At 57.8% G+C, this 20816-nt stretch overlaps 1 protein-coding gene across 5 annotated transcripts in view; it reads left to right on the top strand.

Moving 5' to 3' along the window:
* Positions 1-15611, top strand: part of AHDC1 (AT-hook DNA binding motif containing 1) — a 64932-nt gene extending 49321 nt beyond the window's left edge. For 4 of the 5 annotated variants that reach the window (XM_061391516.1, XM_061391535.1, XM_061391525.1 and 1 more), the window contains exons 6-7: positions 282-5192; positions 14948-15611. In XM_061391516.1, coding sequence (XP_061247500.1) covers positions 356-5149 — 4794 coding nt within the window. In that variant the 5' untranslated portion in view covers positions 282-355 and the 3' untranslated portion in view covers positions 5150-5192; positions 14948-15611. Of the gene's footprint in view, positions 1-278; positions 5193-14947 lie in introns of all 5 variants that reach the window. The other variant, XM_061391542.1, reaches the window with a different exon arrangement.
* Positions 15612-20816: the final 5205 nt, after the last annotated feature.

The following is a 20816-nucleotide window of genomic DNA, read 5'->3' on the forward strand; positions in this document are numbered from 1 at the left end:
TCCACCCCATTCATGAGCGTCCCTCTCAAAAGCAGGTGAATTATTCTCCCCCAGTCCTTAGCCTGGGTCTAGACAAAAGTGGGTACACTATTAGGAAGTGGAACTGGGGCCCATGGGGGTTCATGGTGCTCCTGGTGGCTTAGGAAATGCTGAGGGCCACCAGAGGTATTGGGCTTTGGGAGGGGTCTCAGGAGAGGGGTGCAGGGGGCCACAGGGGATATGGGAAACTGATGGGGGCTTGGGTGTTCAAGGAGGGACCTGCTGCCTGTTCCGCCCAGCAGGTCCTGGTCCCGGCTTCTCGCACCCTCATGTCAGTCCCGGCCCCGCCCGGCGGCCCTCGGAGGACAAGGTCAGGATGCGTGTGAAGCCCCAGGGCCTGGTGGTGACTTCCAGTGCCGTGTGCAGCTCTCCTGACTACCTCCGGGAGCCCAAGTACTACCCCGGCGGCCCCCCCACCCCCCGGCCCTTGCTTCCCGCCCGGCCCCCTGCCAGCCCACCCGACAAGGCCTTCGCCCACACCTTCTCCGAGAACCCGCGCCCACCCCCACGCCGGGACCCCAGCACCCGGCGCCCACCAGTCCTTGCCAAGGGGGACGACCCGCTGCCCCCGAGGGCGGCCCGTCCTGTCTCCCAGGCCCGCTGCCCCACACCCGCGGGAGACAACAGCAGCAGCTCCCGAAGGCACTGGGACAACGGGCGGGCGACCCTGCGTCCAGTGGTCCAGCTGATCGACATCATGAAGGACCTGACCCGGCTCTCCCAGGACCTGCAGCACAGCGGCGTGCACCTGGACTGTGGTGGTCTCCGGCTCAGCCGCCCCCCCGCCCCACCCCCCGGGGACCTGCAGTACAGCTTCTTCTCCTCGCCCAGCCTGGCCAACAGCATCCGCAGCCCGGAGGAGCGGGCCACCCCCCACGCCAAGTCCGAGAGGCCCAGCCACCCTCTGTACGAGCCTGAGCCTGAGCCTCAGGACAGCCCCCAGCCCGGCCAAGGCCACAGTCCTGGAGCCACGGCCGCGGCCACCGGTCTGCCACCGGAGCCTGAGCCCGACGGGCCCGATTACTCAGAACTCGCTGACGCCGACATCCTTAGTGAGCTGGCCTCCCTCACTTGCCCTGAGGCCCAGCTGCTGGAGGCCCAGGCCCTCGAGCCACCGTCGCCTGAGCCCGAGCCTCAGCTCTTGGACCCCCAACCCCGCTTCTTGGACCCGCAGGCTCTAGAGCCGCTCGGGGAAGCTTTGGAGCTGCCGCCCCTGCAGCCCCTGGCTGATCCTCTGGGGTTGCCAAGCCTGGCGCTACAGGCTCTGGACACCCTGCCCGACTCCCTGGAGTCGCAGCTGCTTGACCCCCAGGCACTTGACCCCCTGCCCAAGTTGCTTGACGTCCCCGGCCGCCGCCTGGAGCCCCAGCAGCCCCTGGGACCCTGCCCACTGGCTGAGCCCTTGCGCCTGGACTTATGCTCACCCCATGGCCCTCCGGGGCCTGAGGGTCACCCCAAATACGCCTTGCGGCGCACTGATAGGCCAAAGATCCTGTGTCGCCGACGGAAAGCCGGACGGGGACGCAAGGCAGACGCTGGCCCCGAGGGCCGCCTGCTGCCCCTGCCTATGCCCACCGGGCTGGCTGCTGCCCTGGTGGAGCCACCCCCACCGCCGCCGCCGCCACCACCTGCCCTGCCCGGGCCAGTCCCCGTCCCGGAGCTGGAGCCCGAAGCCTCCCAGACCCCGGTGGTCCCTCCCCGCAAAGGCAAGTGCCGGGGTATCCGGCGCATGGTGGTGAAGATGGCCAAGATCCCCGTGTCCCTGGGACGGCGGAACAAGACCACATACAAGGTGTCGTCTCTGAGCAGCAGCCTGAGCGTGGAGGGCAAGGAGCTGGGCCTGCGCGTGTCCGCGGAGCCCACCCCGCTGCTGAAGATGAAGAACAACGGCCGCAACGTGGTGGTGGTCTTCCCACCGGGCGAGATGCCCATCATTCTCAAGCGGAAGCGCGGCCGCCCTCCCAAGAACCTGCTGCTGGGCCCCGGCAAGCCCAAGGAGCCGGTGGTGGTGGCGGCCGAGGCGGCCACCGTGGCAACAGCCAGCATGGCCATGCCAGAGGTGAAGAAGCGCCGGCGGCGGAAGCAGAAGCTGGCGTCCCCCCAGCCGTCCTACGCGGCGGACGCCAACGACAGCAAGGCCGAGTACTCAGACGTCCTCGCCAAGCTCGCCTTCCTGAACCGCCAGAGCCAGTGCGCTGGGCGATGCTCCCCACCCCGCTGCTGGACGCCCAGTGAACCCGAGTCTGTGCACCAGGCGCCTGACACCCAGAGCATCTCCCACTTCCTGCATCGCGTGCAGGGCTTTCGCCGGCGAGGTGGCAAAGCGGGCGGCTTCGGTGGCCGGGGAGGGGGCCATGCAGCCAAGGCCGCTAGGTGCTCCTTCAGTGACTTCTTTGAGGGCATCGGCAAGAAGAAGAAGGTGGTGGCTGTGGCAGCTGCGGGGGTCGGGGGCCCCGGCCTCACTGAGCTGGGGCATCCGCGCAAGCGAGGCCGGGGGGAGGTGGACGCTGTGACTGGGAAGCCCAAACGCAAGAGGCGGTCCCGGAAGAATGGGACTCTGTTCCCGGAGCAGGTGCCCAGCGGCCCTGGCTTTGGGGAGGCGGGCACTGAGTGGGTCGGGGACAAGGGTGGCGGCTGGGCCCCTCACCACGGGCACCCAGGCGGGCAGGCTGGCCGAAACTGTGGGTTCCAGGGGACCGAGGCCCGGGCCTTTGCCTCCACTGGGCTAGAGAGTGGGGCTTCAGGCCGTGGCAGCTACTACAGCGCGGCCGCGCCCGCGGGCCAGGCCGAGCTCAGCCAGGAGCGCCAAAACCTCTTCACCGGCTATTTCCGCTCCCTGCTTGATTCCGACGACTCCTCCGACCTCTTGGACTTTGCCCTCTCGGCCTCTCGGCCCGAGTCCCGGAAGGCATCAGGCACCTACGCAGGGCCCCCCACCAGCGCCCTGCCTGCCCAGCGGGGCCTGGCCACCTTCCCCAGCCGGGGAGCCAAGGCCAGCCCAGTGGCCGTGGGCAGCAGTGGGGCTGGGGCTGAGCCCTCCTTCCAGCCGGTGCTGCCCGCTCGCCAGACTTTCCCACCCAGCCGGGCAGCGAGCTATGGGCTCACCCCGGCTACTTCAGAATGCCGGGCTGCAGAGACCTTCCCCAAGCTGGCGCCCCCACCTTCCGCTGTGGCCCGCTCACCTACCACCCACCCGCCCACCAACACCTACCCCCCACAGTACGGTGGCTATGGGGCCGGACAAAGCGTATTTGCCCCAGCTAAGCCCTTCACGGGCCAGGACTGCGCTAACAGCAAGGACTGCAGCTTTGCCTATGGCAGCGGCAACAGCCTACCTGCCTCACCCAGCAGCGCCCACAGTGCCGGCTACGCCCCACCGCCCACCGGTGGCCCCTGCCTGCCACCAAGCAAGGCCTCCTTCTTCAACAGCTCCGAGGGGGCCCCCTTCTCTGGTTCAGCCCCCACACCTCTGCGCTGTGACAGCCGGGCCAGCACAGTCTCGCCCGGTGGCTACATGGTGCCCAAGGGCACCACGGCCTCTGCCACTTCCGCCGCCTCCTCGTCGTCCTCGTCCTTCCAGCCCTCGCCTGAGAACTGTCGGCAGTTTGCGGGGGCTTCTCAGTGGCCTTTCCGGCAGGGCTATGGAGGCCTGGACTGGGCCTCGGAGGCCTTCAGTCAGCTCTACAATCCCGGCTTCGACTGCCACGTCAGCGAGCCCAACGTGATCCTGGACATCTCCAACTACACCCCGCAGAAGGTGAAGCAACAGACAGCCGTGTCCGAGACCTTCTCTGAATCCTCCTCCGACAGCACCCAGTTCAATCAGCCGGTCGGCGGCGGTTTCCGGCGTGCCAACAGCGAGGCCTCGAGCAGCGAGGGCCAGTCGAGCCTGTCCAGCCTGGAGAAACTGATGATGGACTGGAACGAGGCCTCATCCGCCCCCGGTTACAACTGGAACCAGAGCGTCCTCTTCCAGAGCAGCTCCAAGCCGGGCCGTGGACGGCGGAAGAAAGTGGACCTGTTCGAGGCCTCGCATCTGGGCTTCCCGTCGTCCGCCTCGGGCGCTGCCTCGGGCTACCCGTCCAAACGGAGCACCGGGCCCCGGCAGCCTCGGGGTGGCCGGGGCGGTGGAGCCTGCTCGGCCAAGAAGGAGCGGGGCGGGGCGGCGGCCAAAGCCAAGTTCATCCCCAAGCCGCAGCCCGTCAACCCCCTGTTCCAGGACAGCCCAGACCTTGGCCTGGACTACTACAGCGGGGACAGCAGCATGTCCCCGCTGCCCTCCCAATCGAGGGCCTTCAGCGTGGGTGAGCGAGACCCCTGTGACTTCATGGGACCCTACTCCATGAACCCATCCACGCCATCCGACGGCACCTTCGGCCAAGGCTTCCACTGCGACTCGCCTAGCCTGGGGGCCCCTGAGCTGGATGGCAAGCATTTCCCACCGCTGGCCCACCCGCCCACGGTGTTTGACGCAGGCCTGCAGAAGGCATACTCGCCTACCTGCTCACCCACCCTGGGCTTCAAGGAAGAGCTGCGGCCGCCACCCACAAAGCTGGCTGCCTGTGAGCCCCTCAAGCATGGGCTCCAGGGGGCCAGCCTGGGCCATGCGGCAGCAGCTCAGGCCCACCTGAGCTGCCGGGACCTGCCACTGGGCCAGCCTCACTACGACTCCCCCAGCTGCAAGGGTACTGCGTATTGGTACCCACCAGGCTCAGCTGCCCGCAGCCCACCCTACGAAGGCAAGGTGGGTTCGGGGCTGCTGGCTGACTTCCTGGGCAGGACGGAGGCCGCGTGCCTCAGTGCCCCACACCTGGCTAGCCCACCGGCCACACCCAAGGCCGACAAGGAGCCGCTGGAGATGGCCCGGCCGCCCGGCCCACCCCGTGGCCCCGCTGCAGCCGCTGCTGGCTATGGCTGCCCACTTCTTAGTGACTTGACCCTGTCCCCTGTGCCGAGGGACTCGCTGCTGCCCCTGCAGGATACTGCCTACAGGTATCCAGGCTTTATGCCGCAGGCGCATCCCGGCCTGGGTGGGGGCCCCAAGAGCGGCTTCCTGGGGCCTATGGCGGAACCTCACCCTGAGGACACATTCACCGTCACCTCCCTGTAGTGCCAACTGAAGTGCCGACTGGACCTCGAGGTTTTGTTCCTGGGTGAGTCTGAGGATGTGGGTGCAGTGGGCAGAAGAAGCCTGGGGGCTGGGACTGGGGAGGCGTGAAGACATTAGAGCTTGGGCAGGGGGCAGAAGGATGGCCGCGAGCCAGAAGGACTTGAGGGCAAGACTGGGGACCCGACAACCGAACAGGGAGTTGGGATTCAGGGAGTCTGGCGTTAGCTGTTGGCAACAGTCTTGGGGAGGAGGTGAGTGCTTGGGTGGGGAACCCAGTACGGGGCTTACACATTCCGGGGACCCATTTTTTAAATGGCTGGAGGACTGTAGACTGGGTGGGGCCATCTGGTTTGGTTCATCAGGTGTCTGTTCCCCTTAGCCATGCTCGGTCCTGAGCAGGGACCACCTGAGTCCCAGCACACACTCATCACTTGACCTCTTGTAAGGGAGGGTGTTTGCATCACTCTGCATGAGACAGATGAAGGAAGAAGCAGGTTGGATAATTACCCACAAAGGCCCATCCAGGATACTGATCCTGCCGGCTTCCTTGTCTCCCTGGGAACTTCATTTAATTCAAGATGCAGTCTGACAAAAGCCAGCCTGAGGGTGTGGCTAGGATGTCCTTTTCTGGTCTCACAGGGTACCCCAAAGGCTATTATTCCACAGGGGTATTGGGATTTCACTGTCTGGGAACCTCCAGCCAGTGGGTCTGTCCCCACGTAGGATGTCGCCTACCTAAAAAATCCCAGGCCCTTTCCTGAAACCAAATTCATTTCTTAAGAATTCAGTTAAGTATTATTAGGTATTTTGATATTGTTCTATCAGGTACTGTCACCTCCTTCAGTATTCTTTAAGATTTTGTGTTCAAGAAAAGGAAAATAAAAGAGGGGGGAAAATGCCCCCAAGATGGTCTAAGGGGACAGAGTTGAAGGAATCATTTTCTTGATGAACAGCCTGCTCCAGAAATGTAGCCATTAGTGGCCCTTCATTGACCTGGACATGGTGTATGCATAGTGATGGAGTGGGCTGGGGGTCTGTCTGAGCCTCTCACCCCACCCCACACCTCTGTGACTGCTGCAGCCTCCTGGGAATGTCTTTTCCTGGAGAAGGAATGACAGGGCTTCTGGAAAGCCCCATCCCTGCTCGCGGAAGGCCATTCGAGGCCAAGGTGACTCAGGGTCCTGAAGTCATGTCAGTGGAAACTTATTACCCCCTCTCCGCCTGACCTCAGCTCCCTTGGTGCATGGAGATGGCAAAGGGCAGCACGTGGGAGTCAGGAGGCCTGGGGAAAGACCATTCCTCAATTGGCCGACTTGCTATGTGCCCTTGACCAAGCTTTTGCCCCTCCTCCTCCCCATGCCCCCTAACCTCTGTTTCCCCATCTGTTCCAGGAAATTGACTTTGGTGTTCTCTTGGGTTCTTGAAACTCTGCATGGCATAGAGAAAGGACCAGACTTTCTTGGGGGCAGCATATTTTTCCTCGTAATAAAGCCAAACCAAGATTAAAACGGCCTTCCATTCCCCATGCACCTCATTGCAAGCAGCAGAGCCACAGATCTGAAGCAGGCCAGGGAGAAGCTGCTTAGGGTTTAAAATGTCAAAACTCTTGATCCTTCTCACTGGAGGGAAGATGTCTCGTGGATAATCCAGAAAATGTGAAATAATCTGAAAACCTTTCCTCGCGGGCTCTGGGTGGGAAAATAAACCAATGTGGGGGCTGGGTGTTTGGGCAGGTCATGGCTCAGTGAGATACATAATGGAACCACCCAGCGAGGCCTGAACGCAGGAGGAACTGGGACACCATCCAGCCCCACATTCTGGCCCGCTCCCCACTCAGAGCTGGGAGTTGACAGCACTAGTCCTCAGACCGAGGCACTCAGTCGTTCCAGAGACATCCATCCAACACCCACTGCCTGCCAGGCATTGGGGACACAGCAGTGAACACCACAGTGAGCCCCTGGTCCTCAGGGGGCTTCCAGTTTAGAGGGAAAGACGGGAAACAAGAACACAAAGCATTTGGTAATTGTGGCCATAGGAAGGACCATGCAAGAGAAGAAAAGGTAGGAGGCCGTAAAGGTCTGCAGCCTGCTGGCCAGGTGCTGAGGCTGATGTCTGAAAGATGAGGGGGCGTCAGCTAGATAGGGAGCTGGGCAGAGGGAACAGCAGTGGGTAAAGCCTGGAGGCCAAAAGCAGCTCAGCTTTGACGACCTGATGGGAAGACAGTAACACTAATGACGGGGTGAGGAGGCAGGGCCAGATCATGCAGCCATTGGAAGGAGTTTGAAGTTTGTTCCAAGACAAATGGGAAACCATTGAAGGGTTCTAAGCTGGGGTACCGCGGGCGGTGGCGGAGCAGGCAGGTGTTCAAGGAGGGAGACCAGCTGCAGTAGCTCAGGCGAGCAGTGGTGCTGGCTTGGACCGTGACGGCGGGAAGGCTGTCCCCCCTTCTTCATCCAGGATGGCATATACTCCCTCATCTCAGGCAGCCCCCGCTCCCAGTGCCAAGGACTGATTAAAAGCATTGTGGGGAGTAAGGAAGTGTTGGGGATGCAGGGAAGGAGAGTGGTGAGGAAGAAGAGTTAACAGAGGGAGTGGCGCTCGTTAACAGGGAGTGTCATTGTCAACAGAGGGCTTAAACAAGGACAGTGACACACTCATTCACCAGCAGGGCAGCGAGCCCTTTTGACCCAGGGCCGGGTGCGGGAGCAGTCACTGAGCTCAATCTCGCATCTTGAGCATCACCCCCACCTACCCTCTGATGCCTGTCCCGATGCCAGGCACGGCCCCTGTCCTCGAGGGCCCATGGAAGCTAACCCAAGCCCACAAAGTGCCTCAAGCGTCTGGGCATGAGATGGTAGGGAAAAGCAAACCTTGTGCACCAGGAAGGTGGGCCACGGCCCCGAAGTCACCTCTCTGTCCCTTTGGTAAGAAAAGGGACATGTATTCATGCTGGGCCGTTTGTACAACACAGCCTCGCTGGCCCTTCACAGCAGCCTGAGGGGTCGGGGTACTTGCCTCTTCCATCAGCGATTCAAATCTCTTGGAATGCAGGTGCAGCTCCGAAGGTTGCCCAGGGAATCCACGGGTAGGAAACATCAGAGTCGGAATTTGAACCCAGCACCCCACCCTCATGGATCCTGGATACTGTGCATTGCTGGTCCCCTGCGCCTCTGTTCCCCCACCCGCAAGATGACGGGAGTGGTTGGATGGTCCCCACAGCTCTGTCTGGGTCTGACATTTTAAATGGATTTTGAGGTTCTGTGAAAGAAGCTGCATCTGAGCTCAACCTTGAAGGATAGGCAAGATGTGGACACGCAGGAGACTGGGGGAAGGGCAGTTCCAGGCAGAGGAAACTGCGGGCAGGGGCAGGTCACATCCCGATGTGAGTTAGAAGAAGAAAGCTGGGAGGAACCAGAGCAGGGAATGTGGGCCCTGACTGTCTGGGAGCTGAGCTGACAGAGAGGGAGGGGGGCGGGGGGCGCCCCGGCCGGCAAACATCTCTAGTCCCTTAGATGGAACGCAGAGCCAGACAGACTGGCTCCGCCTTGGGCCCTCACAGCTGAAGATCACCCCCTTCTAGACTCGGGACAGTCTGCAAGGGTGGGAAGGGCCCCTCCAAGGTGTTCAGGGATCTCGAGTCCCCCTCTCCTCCCCATTCCCTCTTGGGTCTGGACCTGAGGCCAAGAGAAATGTCACAGGTCCTCCAAGGTTATACCAGCTGGGGCAGGAAGCAGCTTCCAAGGCCACCAGCCAGCCAGGGTCAGCAGGCATGCCCGGACCTGGGCCAGGCCCTGGCCGCTCTGGGCTTTGTCTCTCCCTGTCTTGAAACCTCAAGAGGTCACCTGATGTTGCCTCTGGCCCTGAGCAAGAGGCCCACACCTCAGGGGTCAGGCAGGCTTGCCCGGGCTCCTCTCCCCACTGTCTGGTGCTGTCCTCTCTCCCGGCCTGTCTCTCGCCTCTCCTGCAGCCATTTTCAGGCCAGGCCTTCTTGTTCTGAGCCCTTATTTCCTGGAAGTGTAATCTCTCCGTGAGCATCCCCTCTCAGGCCCCTCCTTTCCCATCTCCCCGCATCTCTGTGGACCCGGAAGAACCCAGGGAGGCTGGAGGGTGGTGGCTGGGAACAGGCCTGTGGGTGCAGACAGGCCTCTGTGCAGAGCCCGATTCCATCCCTTCCCAGCCATGTGACCTGGTGAATCATGTCACCTCACTGCTTCTCTTGTGAGAATTAAATGAGATTACCCGTGAAGCACTTAGCCCAGTCCCTGGCACGCAGGAAGCACGTAATCAGTGGTTGGTAGATGAGTGAATAACATACCTCCTCGCAGTCTGCATGAGTCACACACCTCTGACCCTTTTCTCCAAGCTCAGGACTCTTGTAGCCAGCCCTCCTTCACCTGCTTTCCCCGCTTCCCTCCTGGAAGGAGCTTGTATTCTAGTGTAGGTTTGGGGCCTTTGGGTTTGGGAAACTGTGAAATGCCACCTGGTTACATGCCTTAACAGTGGGGCTGAGTCCTCCCTGGGGGGTGTCCAGAGTCAAGGTGAGTCACAGGTCCCACCCCAGTGGACCACCCCAGTGGACCTAAAGCCTGATGGGCAACAGGCCCCAGACTGCTGCGTGATCCAGGTCGGCTGGAAACTCTGCGCATAGTTACCCACACCAGTTCTCTGTCTCAGTCCAGATCATCTGAAAAAAAAGATTTCTTTGTCACTTTGTCATCTAACTTTGGCTACCATGTGCCCTCCGTTGGTGCCGGAGGGCAGGAGAAAGTAGGTTAATTCTGGGTTCAGCCCACACAAATGAACCACCTAGCCTGAGCCAGCCATTGCATGTGGTACTAAAGGAGCCACTGAACAAGATGAGCAGTGTCCTGCCCTCATGGAGTTTGCAGCCTTTAAGCGGGTGTTCATTACAAGCATCCATGTGGGCATCACTCACCAAGGAAGGGACTGAGACACTCCCACCAGATGTACCAGAGACCACCCTCTTGAACCAGGGGCAGGACTGGCAGGAAGAGCTTCCGGTGGGGGGCGGGGCAGCAAAATGGGTCTTGAACAAACTCAAGGCTTCGGAAGCTATAACCTTGGCTCAGCCACTTGGGTCAGCCCAGCCAGCACCTGGCAGGTCTCTTCCCCAATATCTGTCCTCCCACTCCCCTCCCCCGGGGCCCATACCCCTGTTGTGGCTGCCAAATATCCTTCAGCTTTGTGGGATGCTGTGTCTGGATAGCTCCCCACTCCCGAATATTTACTGGATGAATTGATTCACACGTATCTGCTCTTGTGGCTTCATTGCGTAACACCTTCTGATTGCATCCTCAGCCCTTCAGCCTCCTATCCTGGTGTTCTAGGCATTCGAGGCCGCTTCTTCAGCCCCGACTTCCTGCTCACACAGCCTCCCTTCCCAGCCCTAGACTGTGGGGTCTGGAGAGAGCTTTCCAGGCCCCTCCCCAGCGTGCCTGTGCCTTTGCGTTGGCCGTTCCCTGGCCTGGGCCGCCCTTTCCTAGCCACCATCCATCTCCCACCTGTCAGGTCCTATCTTTCACTCAGACACTGCCGCCTCCAAGAAGCGTTCCAGGATCCTTCCCAGGCGCAATTAATCTGCAGCCCTTTATGCAGCTGTGACAGCTCTTCCTGGGAATGACTTCCTCACTGCGCCATCAGCTCCTTTAGGCGGGTTACTCATTTCTGTGCACTGTCCCCTCAGTGTCTCATCGTGCCTGGGACATTTCAGGGGTCAGGGTTCCCCCCCTCCTTGAGTCAAAGAAGGGCATGTAGACCAGGGAGAACTGTGAGAGAACGGGTTAGGCATCGCGCTCCCAAGGATGGAGCAAGGGTGGGGTGTGTAAATGAAACCAGTTCCAACTCTCATGGCTCCTGGAGTTCTCCCAGTGCAGCCCCTTCCAAGTTTATAGAGAGGAAGAGGGACTCACCCAGCCACCCAGGCAGGAAATCACAGAAACAAAGAGCCAGGATCACCCAGGTCCGTGTTCTTGCCACTTCTCAGCTTCCATTCAATTGCATGCCCAACACATTACCTGTGGGTGACACCTGTCCTGACACAGGCATCTCCCGTTGGGAAGAGAGAGATCGGTGTTAGGGGGACATGTATAGCCTCCTCCCAGAAGTAAGGAGGTAAGGAGTGTGAGGCTTCAAGAGGTGAGAGATACACACAAGGTCCCACAAGTTACGTGGGCAGCCATGGGTGTAAACCCCGCTTGGTCTCACTGGCATCCCTCCGTGTGCCCAGTAGTGGGGTAAGCAAGGGAGGGTCCCTAAAGAGGGAATGACTGGCAGAACTGGAGTTTAAGGAATGCCTCTTGTCACTGGTGGGTGGATTTTGAAAAACTCTGGGGCAGGGAGAGCCACACCCACCCACGCCACAGCCTACCCACCCCCAGTTGGAAGCTTTATCCCTCATAGATGTCTGTCTGGGTCCCGCCTACCTGAGAGTATCCCCATCTGCCAGGTATGTTCTGGGTCTCAGGTTAGCAGTCTACTCTCCACATTTAAGGGACTCGCAGGCCTGACTGCCTGAAAAACCTCAAGGGATGGATCACCTTTGGGCAGCTGTGGTTTGTCTCTGACCCCTTGTCTTTGCCACATTATCTCAGTGTCTAAAGATCTTCCCCCATTCCCTGTTCAACCCCCTTATTTTGCGTAGAAACTGAAGCCCAGAGAGGGCAAGGACTTGACCTAGGTCACACAGCAAATCGGTCTCTCAAATTCTCATGCACTCTTTGCCTTCTGTTCCACTGTCGTATTGGATGTTGAGACCCCCCCTTTCTGGAGGGTAGAGACTTGAAAGTGGGGCTATACTTTAGACTATCCCTCCGCTGGTTTGCTTAAGTGAATGCACAAACGTGCTCCTTTTGCCGGGGAGAGCAGCTCTCTTTGGACAACCTGGTTTATCCGTGGTCTTCAGCATTTTAAATTCCTGCTCAACTCAGCTCTCCCTTGGTGTCCCCAGTGCCAGCCCCCACTGACAGGCAGAGGCCACTGAGAGACCTGGCCCCACAGACCGGGTAAAGCTGCTGGAGCACTAGGCTCTGTGGAATATAGCTCTGCAGCCCTTCATTATGGAGGTACTAAAAGGTTAAGTCTCGTGAACAATGGCCGGTGTCCTGGGGCGCTAGCCACGTGCTGGCATCCGGGATGCCCAGGAGGAGCTCGGAAGGGAATGACAAGTGCCCCAGTAGCTATGGTAACAGGGTGGTCTGAGGAGGCGTCTGGAGGTATGCAAGACCTGAGCTGGACCCTGAGTCCCCCATCGGACGTAGACTGGTCACAGCTATGTCATTCAGTCCCTGTGTACCACTGGCCCAGCATGTGCCGGGCGCCCTGCTCAGCAGTGAGTTGGAAGAGCCAGTCTTTCCCACCAAAGCTGGGTAAAGTGTGTTCCCTGAGCCCCCCAGGGCTTTTCTTGCCATACCCCCATCTCCCTGCCTTGTCATCCCCTGGTTTGGGGGTCTGCTTTGCTTCCTTCTCTGCTCTGTGAGCCCCTCCTGAGCAGGAACCAGATCCGTCTTCCTCTCTGCTTTGTCCCCAGTGCCCAGCACTGGGCCGCTTGGCCCAGCAGCATTGGTTCTGGGCTGGGGCGAGTTGCACCTAGTAAGGTCAGGGTTCTACATGGCCACAGCACTCTGTCTTCCTGGCTCAGGAGCCTCTGGTTTTGATTCTCTCCCCATCCCCCACCCCCCACCATCCCCCAGATTCTGGCCAAGTCATGAAAGCTGGGGAGGGTGGCGGGAGGAGGAAGGTGAGACAGCGGTGGCTTAGCAGAGGGTGAGAAAGCCTCCCCGCTGCCTGGCCGCCGGCACCACGGGAATGGTTCTGGCAGGAGCTGCCTGCTGGGCTGAGATCACCATGGAGACCTGGCTTGGAGAGGGTCACTGGCAGTGGCTAAGGGCTGGAGGGGGGCGGGGGCGACAGGGATTTGTGCAGAGGCTCCCAGCCTGCCCTGGGGCCCTTAGGGGAAGCAGGGGAGGCTGGGGTTCAGTACAATTTGCTTGTTAAGTGGTTTGGAGCTGCTCGTCCTGAATCTCCCCCTCACTTGTCACCCCAATACACCATATCTATCACCCCAACGGCCATTCCTTAGCTTGGCAGCTGTTCTTCAACTGCAGTAAAGCTGTCTTACAGATAGATGCCCCCAGCCCTCCAACAGAACCTGTGCCCCCCCACCCGTTTATCACTCCCCTAACTGGAGAACTGGCACCCACCCCAACTGCACCCCAGGTCCCCACCACCCCAGTTGTGATACAGCTGTCACCCTAACAAGCACACCTCTTACCCCTACGGCTAATTTTCCATCCTCCTCCCACCAGCAGGAGACCTGACAGCCTAACAAAGATACAGCTCCTGCCCTCCCACTCACGCCTCTGCAAGCCACCTGGGCTGCTGCACCAGGATGGGATTCTGTTCCACCTCTCAGGGGTCCACCTGGCTCCCCTGGCCCTTGAGGGGAGTCCTGGCAAGTCCAGCCTCAGGACAAAAGTCTTCCCTGGGGCTGACTGCCCAGCAGACAGCAGTCGGGGCTGAGCAGAATTTAAATGTGGGCCCATTGGAAAGGGAAGCCAAGAAAGAGGACAAGAGAGGAAAGGCTTTCAGTGGCCGCTGGTTCTTCGGGGGGGTTGGGGGGAGGAGGGTGGATGGCTCCCTGAGGAGTCTCAGAAGGTGGTTCTAGCACCTCCCATGCCTGCCCATTTTCAGTGGCATGGTCACTCACCAAGTATAGGAGACGTGAATTTTAGGGCTCTGAGAAGATGGAGCCCCAAAAGAGCCAGGATAGTAACTAGAGGTCTTGAGAATATCACCTCTTTCCCACTGGACATCTTCCTGCTCACCCCAGCAAAGCTGGGGGTCTGGATAGGAAATCAGGTCCCCAGAGCCCTGCAAACATAATTAGGACCATCTAGGGGAGTGGGTGACTTCATATCTCTAGTGTCTGATGATTGTAGGGACTGGGGAGTTTCTGAGCTTCCGGAAGGCAGGGGCTGCAGACAGCACAGGTGCTATTGTGTTGTCTTCTTTTTTCCTTTATTCCGACAGACTTCCTCATCACCTCACCTCTGTAAGGAACAGAATGGCGATGGTAGGGAATGGGGAGAAGGTTGGATTTGGAAAAAATTAAAGCCGCAGTTCACACCTGTGCTGTGCTAGGGCCTTGTCTTCCCATTATGTCATTCCTCAGAACAGCTTCAGTAGGAGGAATTACTAAACTTACTGTTACATTAGGAAATTGAGACGTGGAGAGCCTAGCTGGCCCAAGCCCCAAGAGGATAATGACTCGTGCTAATTAGTATCACTTATCATGCATTTATGGACCAGCTGTAATCTGCCTCAAACCACTGAATCTTCCCAGCAAATACACAGGAGAGTTCTGTTATCCCCTTTTTACAGATGAGTAAACTGAGGCCCGCAGAGATCCACTGACTTGCCCAAGGTCATAGAGCTGTGAAATGGAGGTGCTAGCATTTGAGCTCAGCTGTGTCTGACTCAGGAGCTCAAGTTCTTAACAGGTTGCTCTGCCTGAAACTCCACCTTCTTATCCAGCCCATCCTTTATCCCTCAGTGGCGTGGGCCTTGGGGACACACCTGTTTTACCAGTGGGGAAATTGAGCTCGAAGCAGGCCAGAGTTTCATGAGCGGAGCCGTTTGGAATTTTCTGGGAGGAGGAACAAGGCAGTTCACTTCTGGGTGAACTGGGTGGGGGGGTCCTGCTCTTAGACTCCCTGTTCCTAGAGCTCAGGGTCTGTCCCTGCCACTGACTTCTGCCTCTTCTCTTGTGTTTCTTTGCAGCTTTCAGAAAACCAACGCCAAGACCCCTCCCAGTGTCCACATCGTCCTCCTCTGCCTGCCCCTCTGCCTCCCGCCGCCCCCCCACACCCCCTGCAGCCCTGCCCCCTGCTCCCGCCCCTCCCCGCCCATCTCCTCCACGCAGAAGCCGAAGGTGAGCCCTTTCTGCACAAAACCAGCAATTGTAAATACTTTTTAAAAATGTACAAAACTTAAAAAAACAAAACACAGTTTTAGAAAAAGACAAAAAAAAAGAGAGAGAGAGAGCGCGCGCGAGTGTGCAAGAGGTTGTGAGCGGGGCCTCACGGTGTCCAGAGCCCCTGCAAGTATGCACTGAGAAATTTATCTACAGGTTGTTTGACAAAAATGAACAATATCCTATTTATTGTATATACTGTTTTATTATAAATCGTGGATTGTATATTGCATTCTGTAAACCTGCTGTGGTCCCGTGGTGTGCAAATTCGCATGGTGGGGGGGAGGGAGAAGAACCTCTTGCGGGAGCTTTTTTTTTTTTCTTTCTTTCTTATTTTTCACTCTTTTGGGTTTTCTCTTCTGTTGTTGTTGTTGTTTTCTGTTGGCAGGACACACCCAAAGATCCAAGTTTGTATTAAAAAGAAATGAAAAAAAGCAAAAAAAAAAAAAAAAAAAAAAAACAAAAAAACAACCTCGTGTCTTGTGAAAGGGGATGAATGAGGGTGGACAGAATGGAAGGGGTGACAGCTGGGGATCATCACCATCCACCGGGTCCCCAGAGAACTTGAAATATCTCCTCCACTTTCCCTCCCTCAGAGTTCTTCCTTCTGCCTGAGATGAGTGTCACTTGCCTCTGGGCCCCTCTCTTTGCACACCAGGCCTTGGGTCTCCCCTGCCTCTGGGCTCCTCAGTCTTAGCCCCAAAGTTTCCTAGGCCCTGATGCATTCTGTCCCAGGGCCAGGGAGTCTGCCTTTTAGAGCTTCATTTTGATTTAGGTCCTGGGTCTCCCCTGATTTGAGACCCCTTTTCTCCCCCAAGTCCTACGTTTCCTCTCCCTGAGGAACCCCCATTATAAATCAGGTCTTGGGTCCCCCTGTGCTTCTCGACCCCCTCACTCCATCCTCAGCCCTGGGTCTCTGACTCTAGCCCCTTCATTTGTCCTGTGTCCCCCCAGCCTTTGGGCCCCCCAGTTATATTCTGGTTCAGGATACTTGTCTTTGAGATACTCAGTTCATCCTAAGGGCAAGCACCCTTGTGGTTCACCCGCTTTTCCCACAAGGACTGGAGTATCTGTTCATGTGTCTCCTGCTCACCCCAGGGCCTGGGTCTTCTTTGTCTCCAGCACCCCTCTTCCCCACTTTTTTGCCCCAACACACCTTCACCTGCCTATGCAAACTGCAGGGTTTGACTAGGCCAGTGACCCCAATATTTCTGCCTTCCCCTGTCTTTCCACCCTGAACCCCAAATGCCAGGTTTGAATTTCCTCCCAGCTTCTGTAAACTTTGGAAAAAGAAAACTCCTAATCCTGAGCCTGTTTCTGGTGGACCTGGCAGGGCGAGCTGTGTCCCACTCCCTGACCTTGACGAGCTCTTGGCTGCCCTTGACCAAATAATGCCCACATTGGGCTGCCTGGTCCTGAGCAGGCAACTTTTCCCATAGCCCCAGTTTATGTCTGTGGCCCTCCCTGCTGAGGCTCAAGGTGACCCCCCCAAGGGACAGCTCCGTACTACCTGCCCCCGCTCCTCACCCAAGCAGCATGGCCCAGGCATTGGGAGAGTCAGAGGAACCCTCGATCTGAGAGAAGATAAACCCCCCAACTTCTGGGCATCCCTATCTGAAAGAAGACGCTGGAGGGTTCAGACAGGGGCAAGTAACAGCCCCTAAAACCTCAGTCTCTGTGGTGGATGTGAAGGTTCATTTCTCCCACGAAGCCTCCCTCCTTTGTAGTCCCAAGACTCCTCCTCCTGCAGTGGCATCAGGCTGCAGTGGGGTGGGACTGGCAGGGGTGGTGAGACCTGGCGAGGGTTTCCTGGAGGCCGAGACCAGGTGCGAGGCAGAAGAAGCCAGGGAGTTCCCAAAGGAGAGAGAGCCAGGGGATGGAAGCCACGTGTGGCTAGATCCAGGTGGAGTAGACACTTGTCTGTTTGGGGAGGAAAGAAGGCTTTCATGAAGTCACCCCAGGGCTGGGGGCCGGGGGGCGGGGGCAGGCTGGTTGGAAGGGGTGGGTGGCCTCAAAGCGACCAGTGGGGGAGGCCTTGAGATGTTTGTTTTCAGCCCCAAGAGTCTCCTGCAGGGAGAAAATGAGTACGTTCATCGGCTGCTGAGGAAGCAGAGGAGACCTAGGGAGGCTGTCCAGGTGGGGCAGGCTGGGTAGAGGGTGGGGCCTCGGTGACAGGGGCTGAGGGCCGGGGGTCGGTGGGGGTGCCATGGGGGAAGGGGGTAACAGAATTATTCTGTGGAAGGCATTGTTAGGGCTCAGGGAGAGAGGAAGAAGGACACAGAACCGTGGTGTGCCCAGGAATTGGGGTGGGGGTGGGGAGGGGTGACCCAGGAAGGAAATGGGAGTTGAGGGAGGTAATTATAGCCCAGCAAGGGGGCTCTGTAACTCGAAGAGGGCTCTGTAGGAAGGGTGAGGTTTCACTGAAAAGAGAGGGGCGCCCAGAGAGGGATGAAACCCAGAGAAGGCCTTGTGGTTTCCGGGATGGGCGGGAGGCTGGGTGAGGAGGACAGGGGCTCCTTGAAAGGTGAAAAGGAGGCTCCTGGAGCCCAGGAAGGGGAGGGGTCTCAGTCTAGGGTCTGTGGCTTAGTCCGGGCTGAGGAGGGCGGGGCCGGAGGTGTATTTGGAGAGCAGACTCGGGGAGCTGCCAGGGCCAAGGGCACAGCCCTTGGGATGGAAGGTTCTCTTGGCCCTTGGGCCCTCGGGCTTCTGAAGGAAGGGGAGCAGAGACCCTGCTCAGAAGTTTGGCCCTTCACAGCCACTGTCCCACACCTGATCCCACAATACATTAAGGCAACTTGGCTCCTAGGTATTTGGATTTTGCCACTGTTTATTAAGCCCCTCCCTGAGGTTTTTTACTCCTCAGGACAATCTTTGAGGTAGAAAAAAATACTCAGCTCATTTACAGATGGGAAGACAGGTTCAGAGAAACAAAGTAACCTGTCCCAAGATCCCACAGGAGGTGGCAGAAGTAGGTTGACCCAGAGTCTGACTCTGAACCATTGCTTTTTCATAACAAAGGGGAAAAAGTCTTGCTTATAAAATTAATCCTCAAATTCATCCATTCTATGATTAAAATTTTAAATGATAGAAGTAAGATCAAGAAATAATTACATAACATTATGTACTAGTTACTGTTCTAAACTAGATCTATAAACTCATTTTGTCCCCATGACAATCCCATGAGGCTTTATTGTAGATCATCCCCATTTTACAGACAGGAAACTCAGGTACAGAGAGGTCATTTACAAAGACATCTCAATGAGGACACCAGGGTTGAAACCCAAGCAATCTCCTTCAGGAGTCTGTTTCACTATACTGTTCAAAGTGAAAACCCACACTACCCCCATTCTTGGTAATAACCCTTACGTCAACATTTTCGAGTCCATTCATCTAGATCAGTGGTTCTCACCCCAGAGAGATTTTATCTGTTGGCCTGGGTGGGGCCTGGGCATGGGGATTTTTAAAAGCTCCCCAGGTGGTTCTAATGTGCAGCCAAAGTTGAGAACCTTGAATCTAGCTGTTGTGCTGAATGTTTGCACACAAGCAGCCACTTGTGTGCACACACCTGTATTTAATGTGTTGTCCTAGGTGTGCATAAAATGCTTTGTGTGTACACTAGGGTACCCGTCAGTGTTTTTCACTGAATGACTGGTTGTAAATTACCATGGGTTCTCTCAGTGACTGTTGGAGACACTATGTGAACACATTCATTCAACCAATATTTCTTAAGCATCTACAAGATTCCAGGCACTGTCCCAGGCACCCGGGGATACAACAGTGAACAAGACAGATGGGGTTCCTGTCTGTGTGTGTATGGTCTGATGGAATTGACAGATTTGTTCTTATGTCTTTCCCTGTGGGTGACAGGGGTTGGGAACCCCTCAGGGGTTGCTGAAGGGTGAATGGCAGCCTGGGGGAACTTAAGAAGGTGACACTTGATGTATGCATGGTGGATCACCTGGCCCTGTGTATAGATGTGTAGAGAGAGGGAGACTGAGGGCATGTTTCCGGGTGTGAATGAGTATGGCTGACTGTGTGACATGTGTATAAAGGTGTACATGATCTGGGCCAGTGAAAATGCGGACAACAGTGTGTGTGTATGAGGGGGGAGGTGTGTGTGTGCCTGTGCCTTTGTGTATCTGTGTTTCAGCATGTGGTTGTATCTGCCCTCTTTGTGCCTGTGCTCCTGTATGTTCCTTAAGAGGTGTGTGTGTGTGTGTGTGTGTTTATGTCAGTTGTATGCCCATGGCCCTGGGAGGGCTGAGTGCCATTGTAGGCACTGGCCAAGAATAGCACACAGATGGTAGCACATGCACACTGGAGCACTTGCGTGCATGTGCACACGCACACATGTTCGCACACACACACAGCCAGCTGCTGCGAGGAGGAGGCTGGGTTCCAGTCCTAGGGCACAAACTCCCAGGGCCAAGAGAATTCTGCTTTGGGTGTGTGGAGGAGGCACAGCTGGGGCTGGAAACTCTAGAGTGGGAGGAAGGGAGGGAGAGAGGGAGGGAGGCTGGGGAGCCACATCCTTGATCTCTGGTCTGTTTCAGCAGTTCCGGCCTTGGTGCTCTGGGTCTCTGTGTGACTCTGGGTCTCTCTAATGTCTGAATCTTGGATCTCTGTTTCTCTCTTCTGGGTTTTGGGCTCTGAGGCTGATCACAGGACTCTGGGTCACCACCTCTGCAGCCTGCTTGGCTCTCTGCGTCCTCTTCCAAGTCTCTCTGTCTCTGCCTCTATGTCTGCCTCTGTCTCCGTGTCCTTCCTTGTCCTTGCCAGGTGGGAGGAGGGGGGCCAGTGCTCAGGGAGCAGATGTCGGCTCAAGCAGGCAACAGGGAGTGAAGTTGAGGAGGGCACAGAGCCAGGAGCTCCTGGACACAGCCACGCTCCAGGACACAAACTCAGGGTGCTTACGGGAACACACGACAACATACATGGAGAAGTAGGTTCTGGAGGACATATACACAGGTACACAATTCAACACACAGCTGCGCCCCACCACACACAAGGATGCCAAACACCGAGGGTCACGTGCGAAGAAATCACACGTACACAATGACAAATACTCATCTAGGCACACCCGGATATACAGTCACAGGCATATGGCATTCTTCCACAGGAAAACCCAGGGCCATGGGCATACACACAGACACACACACACACACACACACACCTTAAGGAACATACAGGCGCACAGGCACAAAGAGGGCAGACACAACCACACGCTGAAACACAGATACACAAAGGCACAGGCACACAGTTACGCTGGGGCAGTCACACTCAGAGCCACAATCAGGAGTAAGAAGGCAAATGAGCACAGACAGGCAAATACCCTCAAGGACAACCAGACACAGGCACAACAGGCGCGCTGAGGGACACACCCAGGCACAAGCAGATCATCCTCAGGTACACTACCCCCCCACCCCGGGCTCACTCTGGAGCACCTGGGGACACGCCCACGGACGGCGGGCGCGGGGACCCGGCGGCCCCGCGCACCTGGCGCCCATGGCTCGCCCCCGGGCGCCCCCAGGCGCCCCGCCTGTGCGTGCCCGCGCGAGCGTGCCCGGCCCGCGCGCGCCGCCACCTGTGGGAGGAGAGGTGCGCGCTGGGCGGCGCGCTGCGCCCGGGGCGGCCTGGCCGGCGCGGCGCGGGGGGAGCGGTTGCCATGGAGCACAG

This window comes from Bos javanicus, chromosome 2, assembly GCF_032452875.1.
Source record: "Bos javanicus breed banteng chromosome 2, ARS-OSU_banteng_1.0, whole genome shotgun sequence".
Classification (NCBI taxonomy): domain Eukaryota; kingdom Metazoa; phylum Chordata; class Mammalia; order Artiodactyla; family Bovidae; genus Bos; species Bos javanicus.